The 21,715-nt window shown below is 43.6% G+C and overlaps 4 protein-coding genes across 6 annotated transcripts in view; 2 read left to right on the top strand and 2 right to left on the bottom strand.

The window, feature by feature from the left end:
- The first annotated feature begins 458 nt into the window (after positions 1–458).
- On the top strand, positions 459–4,000 carry echdc1 (enoyl CoA hydratase domain containing 1). Its single transcript, XM_034875175.1, has 7 exons — positions 459–525; positions 1,030–1,092; positions 1,789–1,955; positions 2,084–2,226; positions 2,325–2,377; positions 3,018–3,098; positions 3,205–4,000. Exons 2-7 carry the CDS (start codon positions 1,031–1,033, stop codon positions 3,620–3,622), a joined length of 924 nt encoding a protein of 307 aa, XP_034731066.1. The 5' UTR covers positions 459–525; position 1,030; the 3' UTR covers positions 3,623–4,000.
- A 2,848-nt stretch (positions 4,001–6,848) lies between these two features.
- LOC117946794 (E3 ubiquitin-protein ligase rnf146-like) overlaps positions 6,849–21,715 on the bottom strand; it is a 19,148-nt gene continuing 4,281 nt past the window's right edge. Inside the window, exons 1-3 of one of the 2 annotated variants that reach the window (XM_034875169.1) lie at positions 9,298–9,440; positions 8,637–8,700; positions 6,849–8,273 (exon numbers count right to left, since the gene is read on the bottom strand). In XM_034875169.1, coding sequence (XP_034731060.1) covers positions 7,092–8,261 — 1,170 coding nt within the window. In that variant the 5' untranslated portion in view covers positions 8,262–8,273; positions 8,637–8,700; positions 9,298–9,440 and the 3' untranslated portion in view covers positions 6,849–7,091. Of the gene's footprint in view, positions 8,274–8,636; positions 8,701–9,297; positions 9,441–21,715 lie in introns of those variants that run through there. The other variant, XM_034875170.1, reaches the window with a different exon arrangement.
- mdh2 (malate dehydrogenase 2, NAD (mitochondrial)) lies at positions 9,483–11,061 on the top strand. Its single transcript, XM_034875172.1, has one exon. It carries the CDS (start codon positions 9,612–9,614, stop codon positions 10,623–10,625), a length of 1,014 nt encoding a protein of 337 aa, XP_034731063.1. The 5' UTR covers positions 9,483–9,611; the 3' UTR covers positions 10,626–11,061.
- rspo3 (R-spondin 3) overlaps positions 12,248–21,715 on the bottom strand; it is a 15,006-nt gene continuing 5,538 nt past the window's right edge. Inside the window, exons 2-6 of one of the 2 annotated variants that reach the window (XM_034875174.1) lie at positions 21,495–21,689; positions 20,855–20,998; positions 20,506–20,652; positions 19,110–19,295; positions 12,248–13,300 (exon numbers count right to left, since the gene is read on the bottom strand). In XM_034875174.1, coding sequence (XP_034731065.1) covers positions 13,086–13,300; positions 19,110–19,295; positions 20,506–20,652; positions 20,855–20,998; positions 21,495–21,689 — 887 coding nt within the window. In that variant the 3' untranslated portion in view covers positions 12,248–13,085. Of the gene's footprint in view, positions 13,304–19,109; positions 19,296–20,505; positions 20,653–20,854; positions 20,999–21,494; positions 21,690–21,715 lie in introns of both variants that reach the window. The other variant, XM_034875173.1, reaches the window with a different exon arrangement.

The following is a 21,715-nucleotide window of genomic DNA, read 5'->3' as shown; positions in this document are numbered from 1 at the left end:
CAATGCAAACTTTAGTTGACAATAGGCTAAGTTAACAGAGCCTGTCTCCTATAACTGTCAGCTGCCTTTGCTAATGCTGTATTATAACCCATAGACAATATTTACAGCCCTCTATCAATACTACTGAATAAGGACATGTCTGCAGAGCCAATTCCCCGGTATTCTGTGTTTATTCTTGTGACAGACAAAGAGCAGATCTTTCTGTGCAGTGCATTGGTCAATGATGAATACAACTACAGTTCATGTTGAATAAATACATTATTTATTTATAGTTTCTATAGTGTTGTGTAAAATACGTTTGACCCAAAAATCACAATGACATAATTAATGGATATATTTGCCTCTATGCAAGAGTTGATAGAACAGGCCTGCAATTTGACCCAAATCCCATCTGCTGCGTGGCGGTATCAGTCCGCCCCCTGTGGGCACGTTGGGGAACTACACTTGTGTGTTGCCATTATCTCCTTCCTAGGACCTCTAGTTCCGGAGGGGACGAATTTCAGAGTAACACCACACGTTAAGAAGGTTAGTGCTTGTGTTTTGTTTCTAAGTGGTTTGTAATTATTTTAGTGTAATGTTAACAAATGTTTTACGGAATGTATTCATATTCTCCGCCGCTCGTTTTATTCGTAACTTACGTAGGCTATTTAAGGTAGAAAGGGACACTTACACCTCATATGACATGTCATTTTCCAAATAGGCTTGAATGGTGTAACGTTACTGCAAAACAAGTTGGAAAATACAACTGAAAAAAACTTACTTATATGATTATACAGCGTTTAAAGGGCTTCCGTTGTGGTTTCAAACAGAATAATGAATGCTTTCCGTTAAATATGAACGTAGGCCGACATAGCAAGCTAGCAAGATATCTCTCTCTCTCTCTCTCTCTCTCTCTCTCTCTCTCTCTCTCTGTTTGACTGAGCAGGGTGCATTTCGGCATTGCTCCCTGTACTCAACCTTTATGTGCCCACCTCTTTATAAATGTCTGACTATTTCCGCCCAAATTCCTCCATCTCCATGCTGCTGCAGGATGGTACTGTGTGCAGTGAGGCGACAGCTCCTAAAGAGCAGTAGCTGTGGAGCCTGGGCCAGGTAAGGACTCAGTCAGCGTGGTTGACCACCATGCTGGTCACAGCAAATCAAGTCTACCGAGTTGAATCCACATTATTTCATAAACACAAACCTGTCCAACAGCCAAAAAAGGTGCTTGGCCTGACTCATAACTTCACTGAGTCAGAATCAATGAGTTTTGTTTGTGTGGCTCTGCACTATGCCTCCTTCACGCTGATTTACAGAGAGGGATGGGACTGTATTGAAGTGCTCATATTATGCTCATTTTCAGGTTCATAATTGTACTTAGAGGTTGCACCAGAATAGGATTATGTGGTTTAATATTAGGAAAATCCCATATATATTGTTGTACTGCACGTTGCTGCAGCTCCTCTTTTCTCCCTGTGTGTTGAGCTCTCTGTTTTAGCTACAGAGTGAAGCATCACACTTCTGTGGAAGTCGTACATGCGCAGTAGCTAGGTAAGCACTGCTAGCTAGTTGGGTGCAGAGCATGAGGGCGTGGCATGCTAGCAGCTAGGCGAGTTTCTAACGTGTTACAAAGTGACGCACGTTCGTCACGCAAGTACAGGCTGGACTACATGATTTCCATGAGGCCGTTTTTATACTATTTGTTTATACCTTTACACATGCATTTTCATTGTGATATAAAATAATTTGATTGATTTGATTTTAAAATAACTCACATGTTATTTACTTTATACCTGTATTTTGTCCAAGGCGGCTCCAGAGAGGCTGTGCGTACTCCAGCGTCCATTGCTTCGACCAGGGGGAGATCAGAGAGAAGCTGCAGGCCTTTCCTGGAGGATCCATTGACCTCCTCAAACAGGAGTCTGGCATCGCTGTGCTGACCATCAACTACCCGTCCCGCATGAATGCCCTCTCCGGTAAGGTCACTGTATATATTTCGATTAGTGCAGATTTTTTTTGTTCTCATGATAAACTCCATTTGTACACAAGCATAAACCAAGTAGTCTGCAGCCGGTTTAGTGTTTGAGTTTTTCCTTCCTCCCAGGCAGTATGATGGTGGATCTGGAGGAGAGGGTGAACCAGCTGGAGAACTGGATAGACTGTAAAGGCCTCATTGTTCAGGGTGCTTCTGGAACTTTCTGCTCTGGATCGGACCTCAACGCTATCAGGGCGATATCTAACCCAGAGGTAGCAAAAAAAAAATAGTTTACAGTATCTCTCTGCTGTGACTATCTGCATACTGCTGCGGGCAATCTGTCTGCATCTCTTTACTTATTTCCTTGTAGGATGGGATGAAGATGTGTATGTTCATGCAGAATGCTCTTACAAGACTACTCAGGTAAGGGCTTTCCTTTCCCTCTCTACTGCTTTGGTAAATATCAAGGCAGATCCACGACGTTCCATTTCCGGGATTGCTCCGGTGGCGGTGCCTCCCAAAATTCTGCCAGATGTCCCTTATTTCGGCCAGATGTTACCTTCCGCTTTCTATGTGTGGTGATTTTAACCTCCGGTGGATGGATGGGTGGATGGATGGATGGATGGATGGAGGACTATGGTTAAATCCTCCTCAGATCTGTGCAGGGTAAATCCAGATAGATAGCTAGAATATCTTTCAAATCCAATTTCTGAGTTTCGCGACTAAAACAACCTCTGAACGTACACGTGGTCCACCAAAACAAGTTCCTTCCCAAGGTTCTTTTACAGATGCACCGTGGCTCCGTCCAGCGCTTAGCACCGCCCAAGACAGTTGTGATTTGTTAAAATAAATGACAATAAACTAGAGCGAGTTTTACTCCCATCTTGGAATGCTGTGTAAACTCTCCAGACCTTCCTTCCCGGTGCTGTGGAAGAAGGTCTGGTAATGCGAGACTAGTGCAGACTAAATCACCAGAAACCCATCTGAGTTAAAGGAGTTGGAGGTCAGATGTCATGTATTGTTTGCAGCACAGTATGCTGACAGAGGAGTTCTCTCAGTGCAGGCTGCCTCTGATCTCTGTTGCTCTGGTGGAGGGGAGAGCGTTGGGAGGAGGTGCAGAACTCACCACTGCCTGCGATTTCAGGTAATGTAAAATCCCTTGGAATCCCTTTTAACGCCATCACCTTTCATCCAAAGGTTTTCTAATAATCTATCCTCTCTCTCTCTCTCTCTCTCTCTCTCTCATATAGGCTAATGGCATCTGGCAGCGTGATCCAGTTTGTCCATAAACACATGGGCCTGGTCCCAGGCTGGGGCGGCGCCGCTCGACTTGTCCGCATAGTCGGAAGCCAGAATGCTCTGAAGCTGCTTGGTGGTGCTCTAAAAGTGGATCCCGAACTTGGCCTACAGATTGGACTGGCAGATGGAGTCTTGGAGGTCCCCCAGGCAGAGGAAGGTGCAGGGACTCCCCTCCAGCGTGCTGAAAACTGGCTCAGTCACTATACAAATGGAGCCGCCCCAGTGATCCAGGCTGTGAAGAAGGTAGTGCTGTCAGGGAGAGAGCTCCCTCTATCCGAGGCTCTGAGGACTGAGAAGGATGTATTTGGTACAGTGTGGGGCGGTCCAGCTAACCTGCAGGCCCTGGCCAGCAAGTCCAAACACAGATGAGTCTTTTCTAAGAGCTTTCTTAGATCAGCCAACATGTTCAACTTAGGTCACAACTGTGTGGAAGAGAACTGCTACATACTGACTCTAGATTGACATGAATACACGTAGTTAGTTCTTTGGTGTGCTGAAGACAATTACAGGTACTTCTCCTTTAATACTCTGAATGTTGGACTCTGGGAATATAGAGACACATGATTTGCTTTGCAAGGACAAGGACTAAAGCTGCATCGTTGTCTCTAATCAACTGATTAAGGGTCAGTCAATGTCACATACGTTAATGGTTGGGATGTATTTTGTTTGGTGTCTCTCTATGTGACATTATAGCTCATTATCACAAGAGGAGGAGCTGAGATACCAATGCATAAACAGTGAGGCTGATAATGTGTTTGTTTTGTTAATTTAGTGCAAACTTACCTCTGTTGGAAACAATGGAATTAGGGGATTTTTTTTGGGGGGGGGGATAAAAACTGCATTAACACAATAAATAAAAACTTTCTTCCTTTGGGGTTTTATTTTACAAACTGGACTCTGCAGCCTCCTTTCTACTGCAACACATGGATTAGTTGTGGTGCAGCATCAGCTGACCTGAGAAATTTTGTCTCATTAAGACGCTGTACACTTGTCTCCCTATATGAAGACTGATTAGGTTTCCATATCTGCGATGAACAGTGAATATGCTGTATTAATCCATGGCTATTATAGTCTTGTATTTTCAGTATGGATGAAAACAAGGGCCCAAAGGACTCCGTACTCCGTCATCTAAATCCTTATTAAACTCCAGGTCCCCGGAAAAAGGGTTATGGTAGTGATTAGATCATGCCAGGGCGAGCCTAACTGAAGCAGACAGACAGCAGCATACAGATGCTGATGAAGCAAGGTGCATCAACAGCTGCGTAGGTAAAGCTGTCTGCTGTACCTACCAGTTTTTAGGTTAGCTCAGCAGATCCTTTCTCTCTGTGCTCATTGATAATCCCCACACTTTGTTTTGCTGGGAGATTCTTATTGTTAGCTGTAGGTAGGAGCATTATTTGGCTCTTCGTCTAGTCATGTGGAAAGATGCTGAAGCACAGGGCCAGATTAAACAGTTCAAATATGCGTACAGATTTTTTGTAAGGTCAGGCACCAATTTGTAGCTCAGTTTTAATTTCACATTTAAATTAGCCCACGCAGCAAGGCAAAAAGTGCCCCGACAATGTGAATAGGGCAGCTGTCGGGACGACGCCAGGCCTTTATCTCCTGTTTCCCTTCCAGAGCTCGTGTTTCCTGGACAGGCACCCAGCTGGAGGGTTGCTACCGCGGCCAGAATACTAAACACTTACAAGGTGAGTGAGGGAAGGTCAAGAGTTGACCTCATTATGATACACAGCACATAAACACTTGTTTATACGGTTGCCATCAACAGTAGAAAAAGGGTTCTGGATTAGTTATCAGTATTTATAGCAACTCAGAGAAACCACAATGGCTTTTTATTCTGCAAGAAGCTGTTTTTGTCCATGTCACATTAATGCTTTGTTATATGAAAAATAGATATTTCAGCTGCATTCAGTGGGAAGAATGTGACACCCCCACCACAAAATACTTGAGGTGGTAGTGTTGAGAAACTGGTGAAATCTTACAATGGGCCCATTGATGGTTCTACTTATGTAACACAATATACACACACACATATATATATTTTAAATAGAAAAAAACTCACATGCACCCTATTACAGAGCAGAGATAGACTCATATCCAAATAATCAGAGACAAGGTGCTCAAATATCATTTTAGCATGATGAAATGACAATTTATTCTCAGATTACAAACATGTAACAAAATGTTGCCAAGCAAAAACTGTTACAAACTTTATTCTTCAGAATGGAAATACAGACAGCAGATGGTGTAAGCATGTACGAATTATAAAAAAAAAAAAATAGCAGTGGCCAATAGCAGTGGCATGTTCTTGTTCTCTTACTGCCTCAAGATATCATACATATGGGGATTCACAACCTTAAAACGCAGAAAAACAAATGAAACAAAAAGATTTACTCAAACTCAACCCAAAAAATTATATTTGTCATCATCACGCCAACCAGTAATGTTGAAATAACTCTCTCTTCAAACATGCACGGATCACAACACCTTAGAAACACCAACTGAGAATAGGTTAGTCAGGGACAATAAGAATCCTAACGAGGCTACAGAGGCCTCAACAGCTTCCAAATGAAAACACTGATACTTCACATTAAAATGCCAATTCTTTAAAGCTGGGAAAGGTTAAAATAAATGTCATATGTATGTACTTCTATCACACACATTCATTTGAAACATTGTAATCTACACAGACTTTAGAAGCTGCAGGTTAAATGAAAGACAAACCGTCGAGGTAGACAGATAATCCTGGGGGCTCCTGCTGTAGCACATTTAAATACCAACATTGCTTAACAGCAAAGCACTTCTATTTCCTTTCTTTATCTGGATAAACAATCTAAAGATTTTTGTCAAACCACAATCTGCTCTGAAATGACACACTTTCAAAAGTTAAGACAGTTACATTGCAGAATTTTTAAAGAAAGGCTTAATAATCAGTTAAATCCTCAGTAAATAAATGATTTTGGTTGGAGTTGGGAAGAAGTTACATTAGAGTAGTCAGATGGCTAGAGCTCGAACGAGCCCAATTCTGTGTGCTACGTTAGCTGAGAGAGTTAAAGTGTAGATGATTGCAATGCAGCTGTTCATGATAACAATAATGACACGGTCCCAGTTCCAGGAGGAACATCCCCATGCTTTATCCCTCGAACGTCACAGATCTGGCTGAGAGTCCCGGAGACCCCCCGGGTATTAGGATAATCAATTTCAACACGAGACTACCTAGGATAGGCACAAGCAGGTTGCCATGTCAATTTTACATTTCAAATCCCACTTTTGTGGAATTTAAAAAGAACACTCGATATGCCTATATCAAAATATAGCCAAATAGCAAAAAGTGAGCCGACTGATGGCAGCTGAATGCCATAATAAGTCTGTTACCACACATGATTTGCTGGAATGACAATCAGGAAATACCATGGCTCACAACAGCATGCTGGATCCATCTGACTCATCACCAAGCTGTACCCCTGTGTGTGTGTGTGTGTATATATATATATATATATGTGTGTGTGTGTGTGTGTGTGTGTGTGTGTGTGTGTGTGTGTGTGTGTGTGTGTGTGTGTGTGTGTGTGTGTGTGTGTGTGTGTGTGTGTGTGTGAGGCTGACAAACAAGTCATACAGCTACATCCAGATCATTATGAGCCAAATACAGGCACCAAATTTGACAGCTAAAACTGAGTCGTTTACCTAAAACCATGGAGTATGTTATGCTTAACTTCTCTTTTACCGAGCAATCCGCCTACATCCGATCCGTGACAGAATGAACGCAGCATACAGTGGGGAATAAATTAAAGAAATGGAACATAGCCGTTAGGTGATGATGGTATCATTGATGACATCACACTTCAGTCACTGTACACTGGCCATCAGGCATTCTGGACCTTCCACTGCTACTGGTTGAAGAAGGAGGAGAGGCGGACTCTGCGCCAGGAGGGGCTCTGTCCTCTGGATTCAGTCTTTGCCTACGTGGCCTAACCTCCCAGGGCTCCACACGCTCTCCATCTCCCCCTTCTTCTTCTTCATCCTCCTCTTCCTCATCGTCGCTCCAGTCGCCAGAGCCAGACTCGTCCACGGAGGTGTGAGGCTCAGAGGACCTGGAGGGTGAGGCCTCCTCTTCCTCATCTTCTTCCTCTCCTTCCCCAGGCTCAGACCGCTCGTGAGAAGGTGTGGGCCTGGGGCTGATCTGCAGTTGGGAGAGAGCATCCTCCAGAGTGGGGCTGATGCTGTTGCTGCTGCTGTCAGGCTGACCACCAAGGGAGGTGGGAGGTCTGGCAGGGGCTGTAACAGTAGAGGGGATACCTGTAACCGGCTGCTGTACACCTGCTACTGTGGTATCAGCCCCGTCAGCAGAGTTCTCTCGACCAGCTGCCCCAATGGGCCCAGGAACAACCTCAGTGTCCAAACGCAGTCCCGCCACTCCCTTCTTGGGGATATCCAAAACGTCCCTCTTCATCTTGCGTCTACGGCCGTGCTCATTGCGCCTGTACTGCACCATGTTCTCCAAGTCGGCTACATACAAAAAACCAGCTATCAGCATTTCAGCCGTTTTCTTGCCCTTGGAGAAAGCGTCCTCCAGCTCACGGCTGGTTCGCTCATCATACTGCCACCAACCGTTACGGCCCTCATAATACCAGGCGTGATCACTTGCAGCCCCGGCCCGACCTCCGGCCGATGCCTTTAGCTCCTCTGGAGAGAGAAGTGTAGGCCTTTCCAGGAAGTCATCCGGTACTTCCTGTCTGCAGAGAGCACATCGTTTGCTCTGCCAGGATGCTCCCTTCACACACAGGAAACAGAAGACGTGATGGCATGGCAGTTGGACTGGGTGGACGCAGCTCTGCAGACAGATGGCACACTCTGGTACAGACAGGGCTGGGGATGGGTTGCCGGAGCCAGAGCATGAGGATTCTGCACTGTTCCCACTTCCACCACCACCGCTGCTGCTGCCGCCGCCTTTCTTGCTGGATGGAAGCGAGCTAACAGAGTGGTCTACCTCCCCACAACTAGCCATCCTTAGGAAGTACTAAGGAAAGGGGACAATGGTAAATAAAAGGTTATTGTGAGCATGTTAGAGTTATCTGTACTTTTATCAGTACTATTCATTTAAAAAAAAAAAAAAGTATATAAGTGTATTAGTATTGTTGTTTTAAGGTCCACGACTAATCAAAAAATTCTAATGAGACAATTTATACTCTGCAATGACATAACTTTTATATCTTACTGCTGGCGTCCATGATCACATCAACTGCAGGTCACTAGCACTAAATTCCAAGATGAAGTTAAACTAAGAATCATAAAGTATAGCATATGGTATTGAATGATAATATAACCAATATGCCATTTGTAACCTCAAACGGGGCTAACAGACATGCTATTTGATACTTACTGGAATTACCCTTATTTCTGATGTATCATTAGGAGAGCCGATGGACCTTCGAGCTTGCCACTGCCTAGAGAAAAACAGCAGTCGGTGAAATGTCAGACAGTCCTGAAAATGGGTGCAATTGTGATACCCAATATCGGACTTATGTAAACCTTTTATGACAGCTGACCGGATATGCAAACGGCTTAGCTAACGCTACAAGCGTTAATTCACTTAGCTATGACTAAAATGCAAGGGTTTATGTAAAGTCTGTGGAACAAAGGGCTGCTCTGTTAACTGACTAGCTACAAACAGTAAACTGTGTCGCTAACTAAACCCAGCTGGCTTATGACAGCCGTAATGATGAACACAGCTAGCGACCTAATATTCGCACTAACTGGTAACAAACTGGTTAATCTAACGTACAAAAAAGTATGCCGTTTGTTGTTACAAAACTCAGGTCAAACTGCACAGAAGGATTTCTCGACTGACAAAGCGATTTTAACAATAGGACCTGTTGTAGCTAACTGGCCAGTCTGATGGCAGCATTCTGACTCCAGCAAATAGACGGAGATCATCTGACGGTGTTAGCTTTTTTTTTTTTTTTTAGCAGGGAGAAACAAGCAACAACGATAATCATTTTTCCCACGACAGGGACAATACAACGCCTGCGTAGGTAACGTACCTATAGATGTTGCTCCGTTGGTCAGGTGTGTAGTTACAATTCGTGTAACGGCACTAATTTCTATCGCTAATTTACCGACTTCCAATGTTAACTGGCTTTGTTTTCCTCTGAAAAAGGAGCTGAGATAAAGACGACGACGTAACACTACGCGCTGACGCAAATTGACGTAAAGACGCACACCCTTTATCCTCTACGCATGACAGTGTTCTGTCTTCCTGTTTGCTCGTGGCTAGAGGACGTTGGAGTCACAGAGGAGAGCGGCTCGTCAGTCATTTTTATTTGTACAAAAGTAAAGAAAGAAGTACCTAACAAAAATGTTTGCCCGTGCAGTGAGACCGACCGTGAGCTTGGCTAGGAGCCTTTCCACCTCGTCGCAGAACCACGCCAAGGTGGCGGTGCTGGGAGCGTCAGGCGGCATAGGCCAGCCGCTTTCTCTGCTTCTCAAGAATAGCCCCCTGGTGAGTCACCTCTCCCTGTATGATATCGCCCACACCCCCGGTGTGGCTGCAGACCTCAGCCACATCGAGACGAGGGCCCAGGTGACCGGCCACATGGGTCCCGACCAGCTAAATGCTGCTCTGCAGGGCTGCGATGTCGTGGTCATCCCCGCCGGTGTGCCCAGAAAACCCGGCATGACCCGTGATGATCTCTTCAACACCAACGCCACCATTGTAGCCACCTTGGCCGACGCCTGCGCCCGCAACTGCCCAGAAGCCATGATCTGCGTCATTGCCAACCCTGTCAACTCCACCATACCTATTACATCAGAGGTCATGAAGAAGTATGGCGTTTACAACCCCAACAGAGTGTTTGGGGTCACAACCCTGGACATTGTCAGAGCAAACGCCTTCGTAGCAGACCTCAAAGGCCTTGACCCAGCTCGTGTCAATGTGCCAGTGATTGGAGGTCATGCTGGGAAGACCATCATTCCCCTCATTTCCCAGTGCACACCAAAAGTGGAGTTCCCTGCTGACCAGTTGGCTGCTCTGACTGGTAGGATCCAGGAGGCCGGCACAGAGGTGGTGAAGGCTAAGGCCGGAGCCGGATCTGCTACCCTGTCCATGGCCTACGCTGGCGCCCGCTTCACCTTCTCTGTCCTGGACGCCATGAATGGAAAGGAGGGTGTGGTGGAGTGCGGTTATGTCAGGTCTGAGGAGACAGAGTGCAAGTACTTCTCCACACCTCTTCTCCTGGGGAAGAACGGTATTGAGAAGAACCTTGGACTGGGCAAGCTGACTGCATTTGAAGAGAAGCTGGTCGCCGACGCCATGGATGAGCTGAAGGCTTCTATCAAGAAGGGCGAAGATTTTGTGGCTAATATGAAGTGAACAGGGGACATTTAAGTCAGTTAAAAACATACAAAAGCAGTTGTAATGGATCATTTGTTCCCGATCTTAACTTAAAAGTCATCCTGGTTAATTTCAAGATCTGTCAGTGTTTCCCTTTTTGTTTTAGCAGTGAGATCATCTTAATCAGAAATCCTGGTTTTAACCAAGGTCCTTTTTGCTCTGTACACTTATTTCTTTTGCCCAAACATGGCTTTATTTTGTACTTATGATTAGTGTAAATACCGTACTGTGACTTGTCTATATTTTGCAAATGTCGAATTTAACACAAATTCATATTTTCATGTACAGTCTGTATTAATGAGGATTTCTCTGCTTAATGAATGAGGAGGAAATACTGTGATCATGCCTGATGATACCAATGTAGATGTTACCAGTGAGCAAAATACTCCACTAATAAACAGTTTAGCTTTAAAAATGATTCTTTTGTTTTCACCAACATAATGTGGCTCAACATGGTACAATGGAACCTGTCAAATCTTGTTTACTGACAAACTTGATAGACTGAAATAGTTAAGATATGGGTTCAAATGCAGGCAACTTTATATTTGAGAAGGGATTTAAATTATTATACGTATTAAATGTATATCTTGCTGTGAAGTTGGAGCCTATTGATGGTAGTTGTCAGATTTATTTGCAAAAGATTTAAAGAGGGCCTATTGTAATAATTACTCCTAAAATTTTGACTTGAATAATGACTGGAGGGAGAATAACTACTTCAAACTTCATGTTTGATGATTCACAATATTTGCGGAGGAACACAATAGTGATACACCTTCCTTGCTACAACGGACATAACCTCTACTGGTGTTTATTGGTAGCTCTTGATGTTTCTCAATTGCAAAAGAACATGCTGTATTTCACTTTAGTGACACTAAGAGCTACCAGTCAGTGTCTATGACGAGTGTTCATGTGTTGCAGTATATTTATGCCTTACCACGGCTTCAGCTTTCACCAAAATGAGCTCATGGCAACCTTTGAATCAACAATGACTAGCAGCATAGTGTACTGAGTTTCACTTTACATTTACTCCGAGGTTATAACTGTCATGTTGTCCTCGTGTCAAATTGACCCTTTTTCCTATATCAATGTTCTTTTTAACTACCCAAAAAAACATGAATGATTCCACACAACGCTCTTTGGCAAGTACAAATCTCTACTTTCATTCATTTTGGGGTGTCTTATTCCATTTTATAGCATTTCAAAAAAAGGTGGTTTTGAAATAGTATTGATTAAAAGTTGACATATTCCAGTCTGTGATTATCCATCAACATACATTGCTTTTATTTTAGTCTAGATAATTCCTAATTTCTGCTTTTCTAACGCAAACGTTAGGAATAATTTCCTATAAATGAGGTTTATTGACCATAAATTCCAAAAATGACCAAAGCGAAAGTTAATAAGTTAATGTTACGATTAATGTTAACAAAAAGTGACAAAAATAGAAAAAAAGTGTCAAAAGTACGTAAGAAAGAGTTAAAAACATCGATAAAAAACGTCAATAAAAGTGTTAATTTTCATTTTTGACGGGAAGACAACAGGAGGGTTAGCCATGTTCAGGAGGATTGCAGGGGATAGCAGAGGAAACGCAGAACAGACACAGGTACAAACCCATTATAGTTTTATTTGACATACAGGTGCTTTTGGTTCTAAGTCAAGGAGCTTTACTGAGAGCACAGATTCCATTTACACAAAAAGAAAAACCAATGGTAGATTAGATTCATCACTTATCTGGATCAAACTAGCTTTTGTCCAAGATGTACAGAACACATGTTAGTCAGTTTTTGACCATGATCCTTTGATTCATAGCATGAAGGTTCTCACTGGTAGTGATTATAAAAATGTCACAAGATGGCAATTAGCAAACTCACTTTTATTTTTTCTTTACAAATTCTGCACCAAATAAAATAAAGTATAGAGATCTATACAGGATCTATACAGGAACAACAACAATAAACAAATGTTCTACATAATGTTGCAAAATCTACATTCAAAAACCAAGACGCGCAATGTACCAGGGCCCCATTAAATAACCAAATCAACTAGCACATAGTATAACGTCTTTGTCTCTCTGTCCGTGTGTCTGCCAGCCTGCCAGTCCACCACACAGTCACAGACATTTGAATTTCTCGCTTTGTTCTTCAGTCCCAACAGCAGTCTCGGCAGTGTCTCCTGCACATTTCAACAGAGACACTCTCTCAGTGGTGGAAGTGAAGGCTACAGGTTAGGAAAAAAAAGTGGCCCAAGCCTTGTGGCTGAATGTGCCCCAAATCGCTTGTGCATTAACATTATATTCAAATCATACAGGTAGCAGCAACACCCCTGCAGAGAGGGGTCGAGAGGGGTGAACAGTGGGTGAGGATGGGAGAGTTGTGGAGGAGGAAGAATGGGAGGATAACAGGAGGAGGGTGGGGAGGCGTTAGAATTTGTCTGTCCAGAGCACTACTGTACAAGGCCGTCTTCAGGGGACACTGGGTCTGTGTCGTGGCCTCTGCGATGCCTGTGCTCCGTTTTGTTCCTGTTATCAGAGTCCTCACGTTCACCCGGGTCCCTCTCTCGCTCCCTTTCTCTCTTCCTCTCCCGTCGCCCCTCTTGGTTCTCCTTATCTTTTCGGTTGTTGCGATTCCTCTGTTCTCTTCGCTCATTCTTCCTCCGTCCCCCTGGATGTTCAGAAAACGAAATAAAGATCAGTAAAGCAAGGAAGAGGGTGAAGCTCGTCATCTTGTCCAAACCAATATCAGGAGATATTATTCATATTTTAATACTGCTAATACAATGTATTTCAATAAGAACGTTTCTTATAATGCAATTGATACAGCATTAGAAAATGTCCAAAATGTAGGTCTACATTTCAAATAGTACCAATTGTTAACCATTTGCTACTTAAGAAGTAAGTCTGGTAACATGTATGCTTATTGTCTAAATTAATATGAACAATATCAGACAGGGAGCCCCAATAACACATGCACCATAATAAGATCCTTACTCATACAGTATTTTGCTATGGCCGTATAAAAGCTGTAATCTTTTATCTCAACACTGTTCCCTGCTGTTGATTTGCATTTGGCAAACACTAGTTAGTAGGATTCATAGCTTCAACTCATCCATGCATCAGCCTGTAAGTAAAAAATAAATAAAAAATAAATTATATAAAATCCCTTCAAGTAAAAGTAACAAGACTTGTTGAGTGATAGTGAACGCACTACAAGCATGATGCAGGGTCCAGGGTGCAGTTTTTATCTCAATGCTCTGTTTTGACCACTAGATGCCAGTCTTTAATCACAGACAGCAGCCCTCCCCCTGTGAAGAGCAGACCTTTGTCCAAAATAGAAAACCTTTAAATAAACCCCTAATTTATCTGTTCTTGCAACACCATCTCATAAACAAAACCAAGACTTTTGGAATGCTGAAGGTTTATCTCTGCTCGAGCTACAGTTATTAATGATAATAACAAGATCCATCCCCAGGGAGGTTGGAGACAGGACCTACAAGTGAAAGCAGAGGAGGCCCTTTCCTGTTGTTGTACTGTTGCTGTTCATGTGTGAGTGGAACGGAGCAGCACGGCCTGCTTGCCCAGTTGGCTGGCCAGTCGGGGATTGTGAAACTGCTGAAGTAGGCAGTAGGCACAGACACAGGGAGAGAGAGAGAGAGAGAGAGAGAGAGAGAGAGTGATAAAGGGAGAGCTGTCCTTTTCGGCCCCCTATCCGCTCATCCTCTCCCTCTCTGTCTGTTCATTATTCTAGCCGGGGCTCTGGTTGGACCAAGGACCATATCTGACCCACACATTCAGGGCTAGTGATACCAAGCTCTATTTGCCCACTGTGTTTAATCTTCTTCTGAAAATTATGAAGACAGGAGATGGACATGTGTGAATATTTGCACAAACTGTAGTATAGACAGCACAGTGTTTAATTGCAAGACAGGGAAATGTAAGTCTGAAAAAGAATCAAATCAAAGATATTGAAGATGGGTGGGTGCATAAATCGATGGATGGACTGATGGCGTAATCTGGTGCACTGACTCATTCAGGGTCTGTCCCCCGTCCTCTATAAACACAGGAAGTCCCCTGTGCTCTCATTGTTTCCTCTGTCCTGACACCATGTACAACTATATACAAGTTCAGTAGATTAGTCGTACTGTAGCCCTAATCCATGCCAGTGTTGAGGTGATTAGGAGCGTGTTTATCGAACCAAACATTTCAACAGACATTTAGCATATTCCCCAAAGCCAAGTTTTAATGAGTAATGTCTGACAGGTAGAGAGTGGGAGGTTGGCTTGGGAGACAACACATGAAAATCTTCCAGTGATATTATGAACTTGAACTGGAACCTGCACCTGTGATGATATCGCTTTATTTGATTAAAATGTTTGCCCTAATTAAAGTGGAACTGCTCACGTCACCAATAAGTCCAGTTCTGGATGAGACTTGTTCAATATGCTGGGAGGCTGCGAAAGTACTACACAAATATATGTTGGAACACATTTTTTTACAAAACAAGGTAGTAACGTTGTATCAAGGTTAGTCCAAAAGTGACAATAGGATTGTTCAGGAATTGTAATATTTGACACGAACCAATGATTGAAACTATTACTTTGTATTGTATTGCTTGCACTCATGGCACTGTAAGTATGCTAGCTTTTGTGCCAAGCTAACCTTAGCATTAGCTATGGAGACTCCTGGCTGTGGATCAGTATGGATTTAAGAGTGAAAGCAATCATTTGCAAAATGTTGCACTTTTCCTTTATGTGGTTGCTGTTGATGTAACTGACACAAATTTAAAGCAACAGAAACATTTGTTTAACACCCTAATGTCTATTTTGTTGTCTAGCAATAGCTCATGGAAGTGAGTACAAATATACACAATATATGTACAACACAAATAATAATGTAGGAGAGCACTTGTAAATCTCTGTTGTCCCTCTTTAACCTGTTACCTCATTGTATAGCCTACATACATATATATACACTAAACATGCTCCACTTAAGATTTTGTCATTTGCACTAAGACTAGATACGCTCTAAAATATTAGTTATGACCGATACAGTATAAATATTGATATTCATTTCAAATGAGAAAGCAAATCTGGATCCAGAGTCTGGATCTTCTCTTAGTCCCCGTGTATATTTAGTGCAGGTATTTGTCATCAGTACAACTGAAGGAACATTTGCTATAATTTCTAGTTAATGAGGAAAAAATGGATGCAGAAAATGGTGTTCTCCATTTCATCCTCTAAAAGCTGCCCAGTGTAAACACAGACACTAGTGGACCTGTCTGTATAACTTCACATTCACGAAGGACAGGAGTCAGTACTGAGTGGGACACCACGCACTGTGTGTGTGTGTGTGTGTGACAAACTGAGTTAGCATGCTGGTGAAAGAGACATGGAGAAGAAAGAGAGCAGTGGAAGCAACGGATACAAATCCAGAGAGACTACTAAATGAATTTAAGAAAAAGTTGAGACTAGGAAACCAACAGATAGAAAATTAGAGTCAAAAGGCGCTCTGGGTAAGAGGGAGGTATGTGCGTGTGTCTGTGTGTGTGTGTGTGTGCGCATACGTGCGTGTACATGCGGTTGGAGGAGCACTGTGTGTTTTATGGTGGCACATCCTCTGTGGCAGGCGTTCTGTCGTCCGGGGAGCTTTTGGCGGGAGCCAGGCTGAGATTAAAGGCTATTGGCTGTCCCACAAGAGGAATGCCTGCCGCATGGCCGCCAGGATGTTGTGAGGGGGGTTCTCTGTGTGTGTGTGTGTGTGTGTGTGCGCGTGTGTGAGAATCAGTCCTCCTCATTGTCTGGTTGATGCTATGTAACTTGCTCAACTGTATGTGTGTGTGTGTGTGTGTGTGTGTGTAGGAGTTAAAGGGGGCTAAGGTTTGCAGAGGGCACACGGTATGTCCGGCCTCAGAGATAGAGAGGTGAACAGCAGGTCGATCGAAGGACAAATTAGCCAGCATTAACTTGAGAGACGGCGGCGCGGATGAGGATGTGTGTGTAAACATTCGTAATCTCTAGCCGTGGATAACGGAGGAACAGAGCCAAGTTTCTCTAAGAGTCTCAGCCCGAATATGTCAGCATTTTTCTCCCGGTTTTAACAACTTTTGTGACTTGATATCCGTAATTTAAACCATTGTTTCGGGGTCAATCAGCACAAACTGGAAGGGATTTGTAATGGTTCTCTAGACGAGGTATTAGCTAGAGTAATATGTTTTAAAATGTTCAACTTTTTAGGAAATGCGTTTTCCGGTTAATAGCTATATGACAAGATTGACACCTCTCTCATATCGATGTATTAAATATGATATTGTAGCCAGGAGAGGATTCCTTTTGTTTTGCGTAAAGACCGCAAGCTAGCCTGACTTTATTTACATTTTTGAGAATTCACCTGTTTTCAATTGTTTTTGTGAGTAACTCCCCATAGAACAAAAACTTTCTGCTTTTTGTTAATTTGTGAGCTGTAAATGTGCTGGTGGGCAGATTTAAAGTCTTCATGCTAAGCTAAGCTAACCCCTTGTTGACTTATGCTTCATATTTAATAAACAGACATGAGGGCGCTATCGATTGTGTCAGTTAACCCTCTTCAATAAAGCAGTTGTATTTCCCAAAATGTCAAACTGAGTTAGGCCATACAAATGGTAAAAGAATATGCAATGGGTGAGGCAGTAGGCCGAGGCATAGACTTGTGTGAAGGAGTAAAATGATATAGCGAGGAGAAGAATGGCAAAAGGAGGGGCAGGACAGAGAGGGAGGAGAAGGCAAATGGAGAAAGTGCAAAAGAGGAAGAAAGGAAAAGGAGGAGGAGGATGTATCACTGTCTGCGGGCTGCTGGAGGATTACAGGGGGCTCTCTGAGGTCGGACCACTGACCCCCTAGCGTGTGCAGAACGTAAACAGTGAGGAGAGGACGCGCCGAAGCAGATAATTAGCTCTCATTTACTGCGGATGCTCTTCAAGCAAGGGCAGCCGGGTAATTACAAGCAAGGGACAACATCAACGCAGCTTTCTCTTTCTTTCTTTCTTTCTTTCTTTATTAAAATCATCTCCCTTCTCCCTGCACCCCCTCCTTTCACCAGGCTCAGGTCAGATCAACAGGGCTGCGATCTCCACACTAAAGTCTCAGCCCGACCCGACTGACTGCAGCGCCAACGGGGAGTTTATATGGTGGTCTGTGTTTTCTTTGGTGTGGTAGGGAGTGTGTGTGTGTGTGTGTGTGTGTGTGTGGAGGGGACGAGGATGGGGCATTGGATCAGTAGAGAGATAGGGCTACACATAGAAAGTGAGAGAGAGAGAGATGGATAGCGGGGGGTGACAGAGGGCACATTTCACAGTCTGCCTTACATATCACGTCAACCCAGTTGACTCTCTTCACAAGTTACCACCAAGAGCAACGGCTGTGTAGTTATTTTAGTCAGTAAAAAATCTTATGTGTGTGTATCTGTGTGTGTGTGTGTGTTTTATGTGCACAAGTGAGTCTGTAAATGGGTATTTGTGCATTTGTCTGAAAGAGGGGGTGTATCTGGATCTCAATTTATCTGTGCATGTGTGTGTGTGTGTGTGTGTGTGTGTGTGTGTGTGTGTGTGTGTGTGTGTGTGTATTGGCAGCTGTGGGGATAAACCAATACTGATCCCCTGGTCGCCGCGTGCCTCCCAGGGGGAGGATGTTGATGTTGAGCTGGCTGTTTCTGCTCCGGAGTCAACTGCTTTTCTGCAGCATCTCACACACACACACACACACACACACACACACACACACACACACACACACACACACACACACACACACACACACACACACACACACACACACACACACACACACACACACACACACACACACACACACACACACACACACACACACACACACTAACACACACACAGACTGTTTGTTATGTAAGTGTGAGGCCCCAGGGGGCTGGATCTCAGCCTCCTTGCCTGTCTGTGATCTGTCATTTAACACTAAAGATCCCAACCAGCTGTAGCCGCCAACCAATAACCTCACACACGCAGTAGGCTACACACATAACAGAAAGTGGTCATAAATGCGGCACAGCATTTGGTTTTATACAGAGTTGTCCCCGTCTGAAAGCAGTCCACTACATTAGAAATGATCACGCTATTCCCTGTTTACTAGTAGCAGAGAAAGCAGTTTTACTCTTTAAAAATCCAGAGAGGTTTTGCGGGAAAACACACAATATACCCATTGCAACATCACACATGTGTGTTCCCCCCACTGTCCTCACTCTAACCACAATGACAATGCTCTGAGTAAACAGTCGTAGTCCCGAGCGGAAGACCGACTAGCTCTGATGGTACAAGCTAAAGCAGCAAGGTCTGGAATTCATAGAAATCGTACCATGTATCACAAATATAATGGGTGTGATCAGCCAACAGCAGCCACAACAGGCAATATCTATGATGTGCTCATTTAAAATAAAACAAACTGTAACTTTGATAATGTGTTCTTTACCTGGACATTTCCTCCTCTTGACCAGGCACTCTTTGGTTTCTGACATCCCAGGGCAGGGATTGCCAAAGGGTGATGGAGACTGGAGGAGCTGCCGTGTGCGGGTCTCCTGTCCTCGCTTGAACCCACAGGTTTTACCGGACCGAGAGCATGGGCTCCACTCGCTCCACTCACCCACCTCGCAGTGCACTGACAGGGGAAGAATGGAGACAGAGAAGTGAGGGTGAGAAAGTGTTGAGCCAAAAAGGTGGCATTGGGCTCTACCAACATGATGGCATCTGACACAAACCTTCACACACACACACACACACACACACACGCACACGCACACGCACACGCACACGCACACGCACACGCACACGCACACACACTGTAAACCCAGATTTAGTTGTATTTAAACCTTTTTAAGTGGTTACTACTTGTTCTTTTATGTTTTGTTAAAAATCACATTAATTACTAAATCACATTAGTTTTTTGTAATAATCAGATTCAGTGCACAATACGTTAGAAAATCACAATGTTATGCATGTATGTTGTTGATCTGTTTAATTGGAACAAATGTATTGAATACAGTGTTCCTTAAATCAGGCTGTTATAAAGTAAAACAAATAGTTTTTAATTGTATGTATAGTTTTGTAATGTTCATCACGTTTAACACCATGGTGTGTGCTATTGGCCTTGACCAACTGCGTCTTTGCTCGTTTGAAAGCCATGATGTCTCCCTCTCATGGGTGGGCCAAAATCTCTGGGTGTGCAAAGCAGAGAAAGGGGAGGTAGCCTTGCCCCTTATGACCTCATAAGGGGAAAGATTCTAGATCGGCCCATCTGAGCTTCCATTTTCTCAAATTCAGAGTAGGACACCCAAGGCTCGGTTTACACCTATCGCCATTGCTAGCCATTGGGAAACCATAGTCAGGTTGGGGGAACTCATATAAACGTTAATAAAAATTGATAAAGTGAAATTTTCATGCTTGGGACCTTAACAAAACATGATGGACTCTTCAGAGGAAGTAATTATCTTCACTCCAGATTCTGAGCGCAAAAGTTTCCGGACGACACCGGAGCTGAGAGTCTTAATTAGTTTTGTATCATCTCATTTGGCAATGACTTGAATGTAACAGATGTTCATTATTGCACTTGCAACGCTTTAACTTAACATTTGTATTTTAGACAATAAAATAATTTATGTTTACCAAGGATTTTTTTGAAATGACTAAACTTGATATGATCTCCGTGTTAGTACAACTTGACCTGTTAAGTTTCACCTTGTGTAAAAACGTAGACGGTTAAAGGCAACGGGTTTCCATGCAAATTTCTAGTAAAGTCAACTAATTTGGGATAACAGTGCCCACCTGCACACACGCACGCACGCACACACGTATAAAACCACAGGACTGACCTTGTGGTGTGCACTCCATGAGTATGCCATTAGGCTCGTAGTCCTCTGGACAGACATGGTGGCACCTCCCGCTGAGCTGGTACCGGCCTGGCCTGCACTGTGTGCATGTCTCACTGTTCACACACACCTCACACTCTGCATGGCACCCTGCAAAGGCAAAAGCACAGTTATGTACCCCTGAATATAGTAGTGGTCAAAGTTTACACATGAACATGTATGTGGGTAGTAGTAGTAGTTTAGTAATTGTCTTCATGAACAATGTTGGATAACTACAAGGTAAATAGAGAAAAATTAAGGGCAAAACCTGTGTTTTTTCTGTCCCTGATAATTGTGAAGTATAAATACTCACTGGGAACACACTCCCTCTGTGTGTCACTGCGGACCAGCCCCTCTGGGCAGTTCTCCTGGCACTTGCCCAGGTGAAGGAAGAATCCTGCTCGGCAGTGTGTGCAGAAGTTCTTGTAGAAGCAGGAGTCGCACTCCGACCTGCACTCTGACAGAGAGACACAGACCCACCGCCAGCGTTTATTTAAACTGCACAAGTTATCGCATGTAGCCTGTGTGTTAAATATACAGAGTGTCAATGTGTGTGTGTTCTTGTGTACATCTCGAAATACTGGAAATACAGGCAGGAATATAGGCCACAGCACTCAAATTCATGTGTTACACAGTGGATATGGGATTTTCAGTAAAGCAACACTTGGTTTAATTTAATGTCAGCAAAAGGAAACATACTTAACAGGATCAAGTTACTTCAGTATATACCGTATGGATATTTAATGCTATATTTCACAAGCAGGTCTTCAAACTTCTTGTAAAGAAGGTATCTATGAGGTAGCAGTAAATCCAAGATGAGGTTGAGATACTTTTTATGTTTTTGTTTTGAGAGCAGATTATACTGAATACTAATGCCCGTCCCTTCAGAGGGAAATTCATTACACATTAACATTCTCCTACACAAATACAGTTAGTTGCTCATTGTGGCTTACTTGTGCAGGTGTTTCTTTCTGGGGAGCGTGTGCCGTAAAAGCCTGGAGGACAGGAAGTCATGCACACCCCGATCTGCTTCATCCCAATCCTCTCCAAATGCATGAAGAAGCGTGGCTTGCAGGACAGGCAGCCATTGTAGTCAGAGCAGGTCAGACAGCCACCCTGCTGGCACCCTGAGCTCACACCAGAGATCTCTGTCGACAGAAGCAGGGGGGGGGGG

This window comes from Etheostoma cragini, chromosome 6 (genome assembly GCF_013103735.1).
Source record: "Etheostoma cragini isolate CJK2018 chromosome 6, CSU_Ecrag_1.0, whole genome shotgun sequence".
Lineage (NCBI taxonomy): Eukaryota > Metazoa > Chordata > Actinopteri > Perciformes > Percidae > Etheostoma > Etheostoma cragini.
Note: the sequence above shows the minus strand (reverse complement) of the source record. Positions and strands in the feature narration are given on the sequence as shown.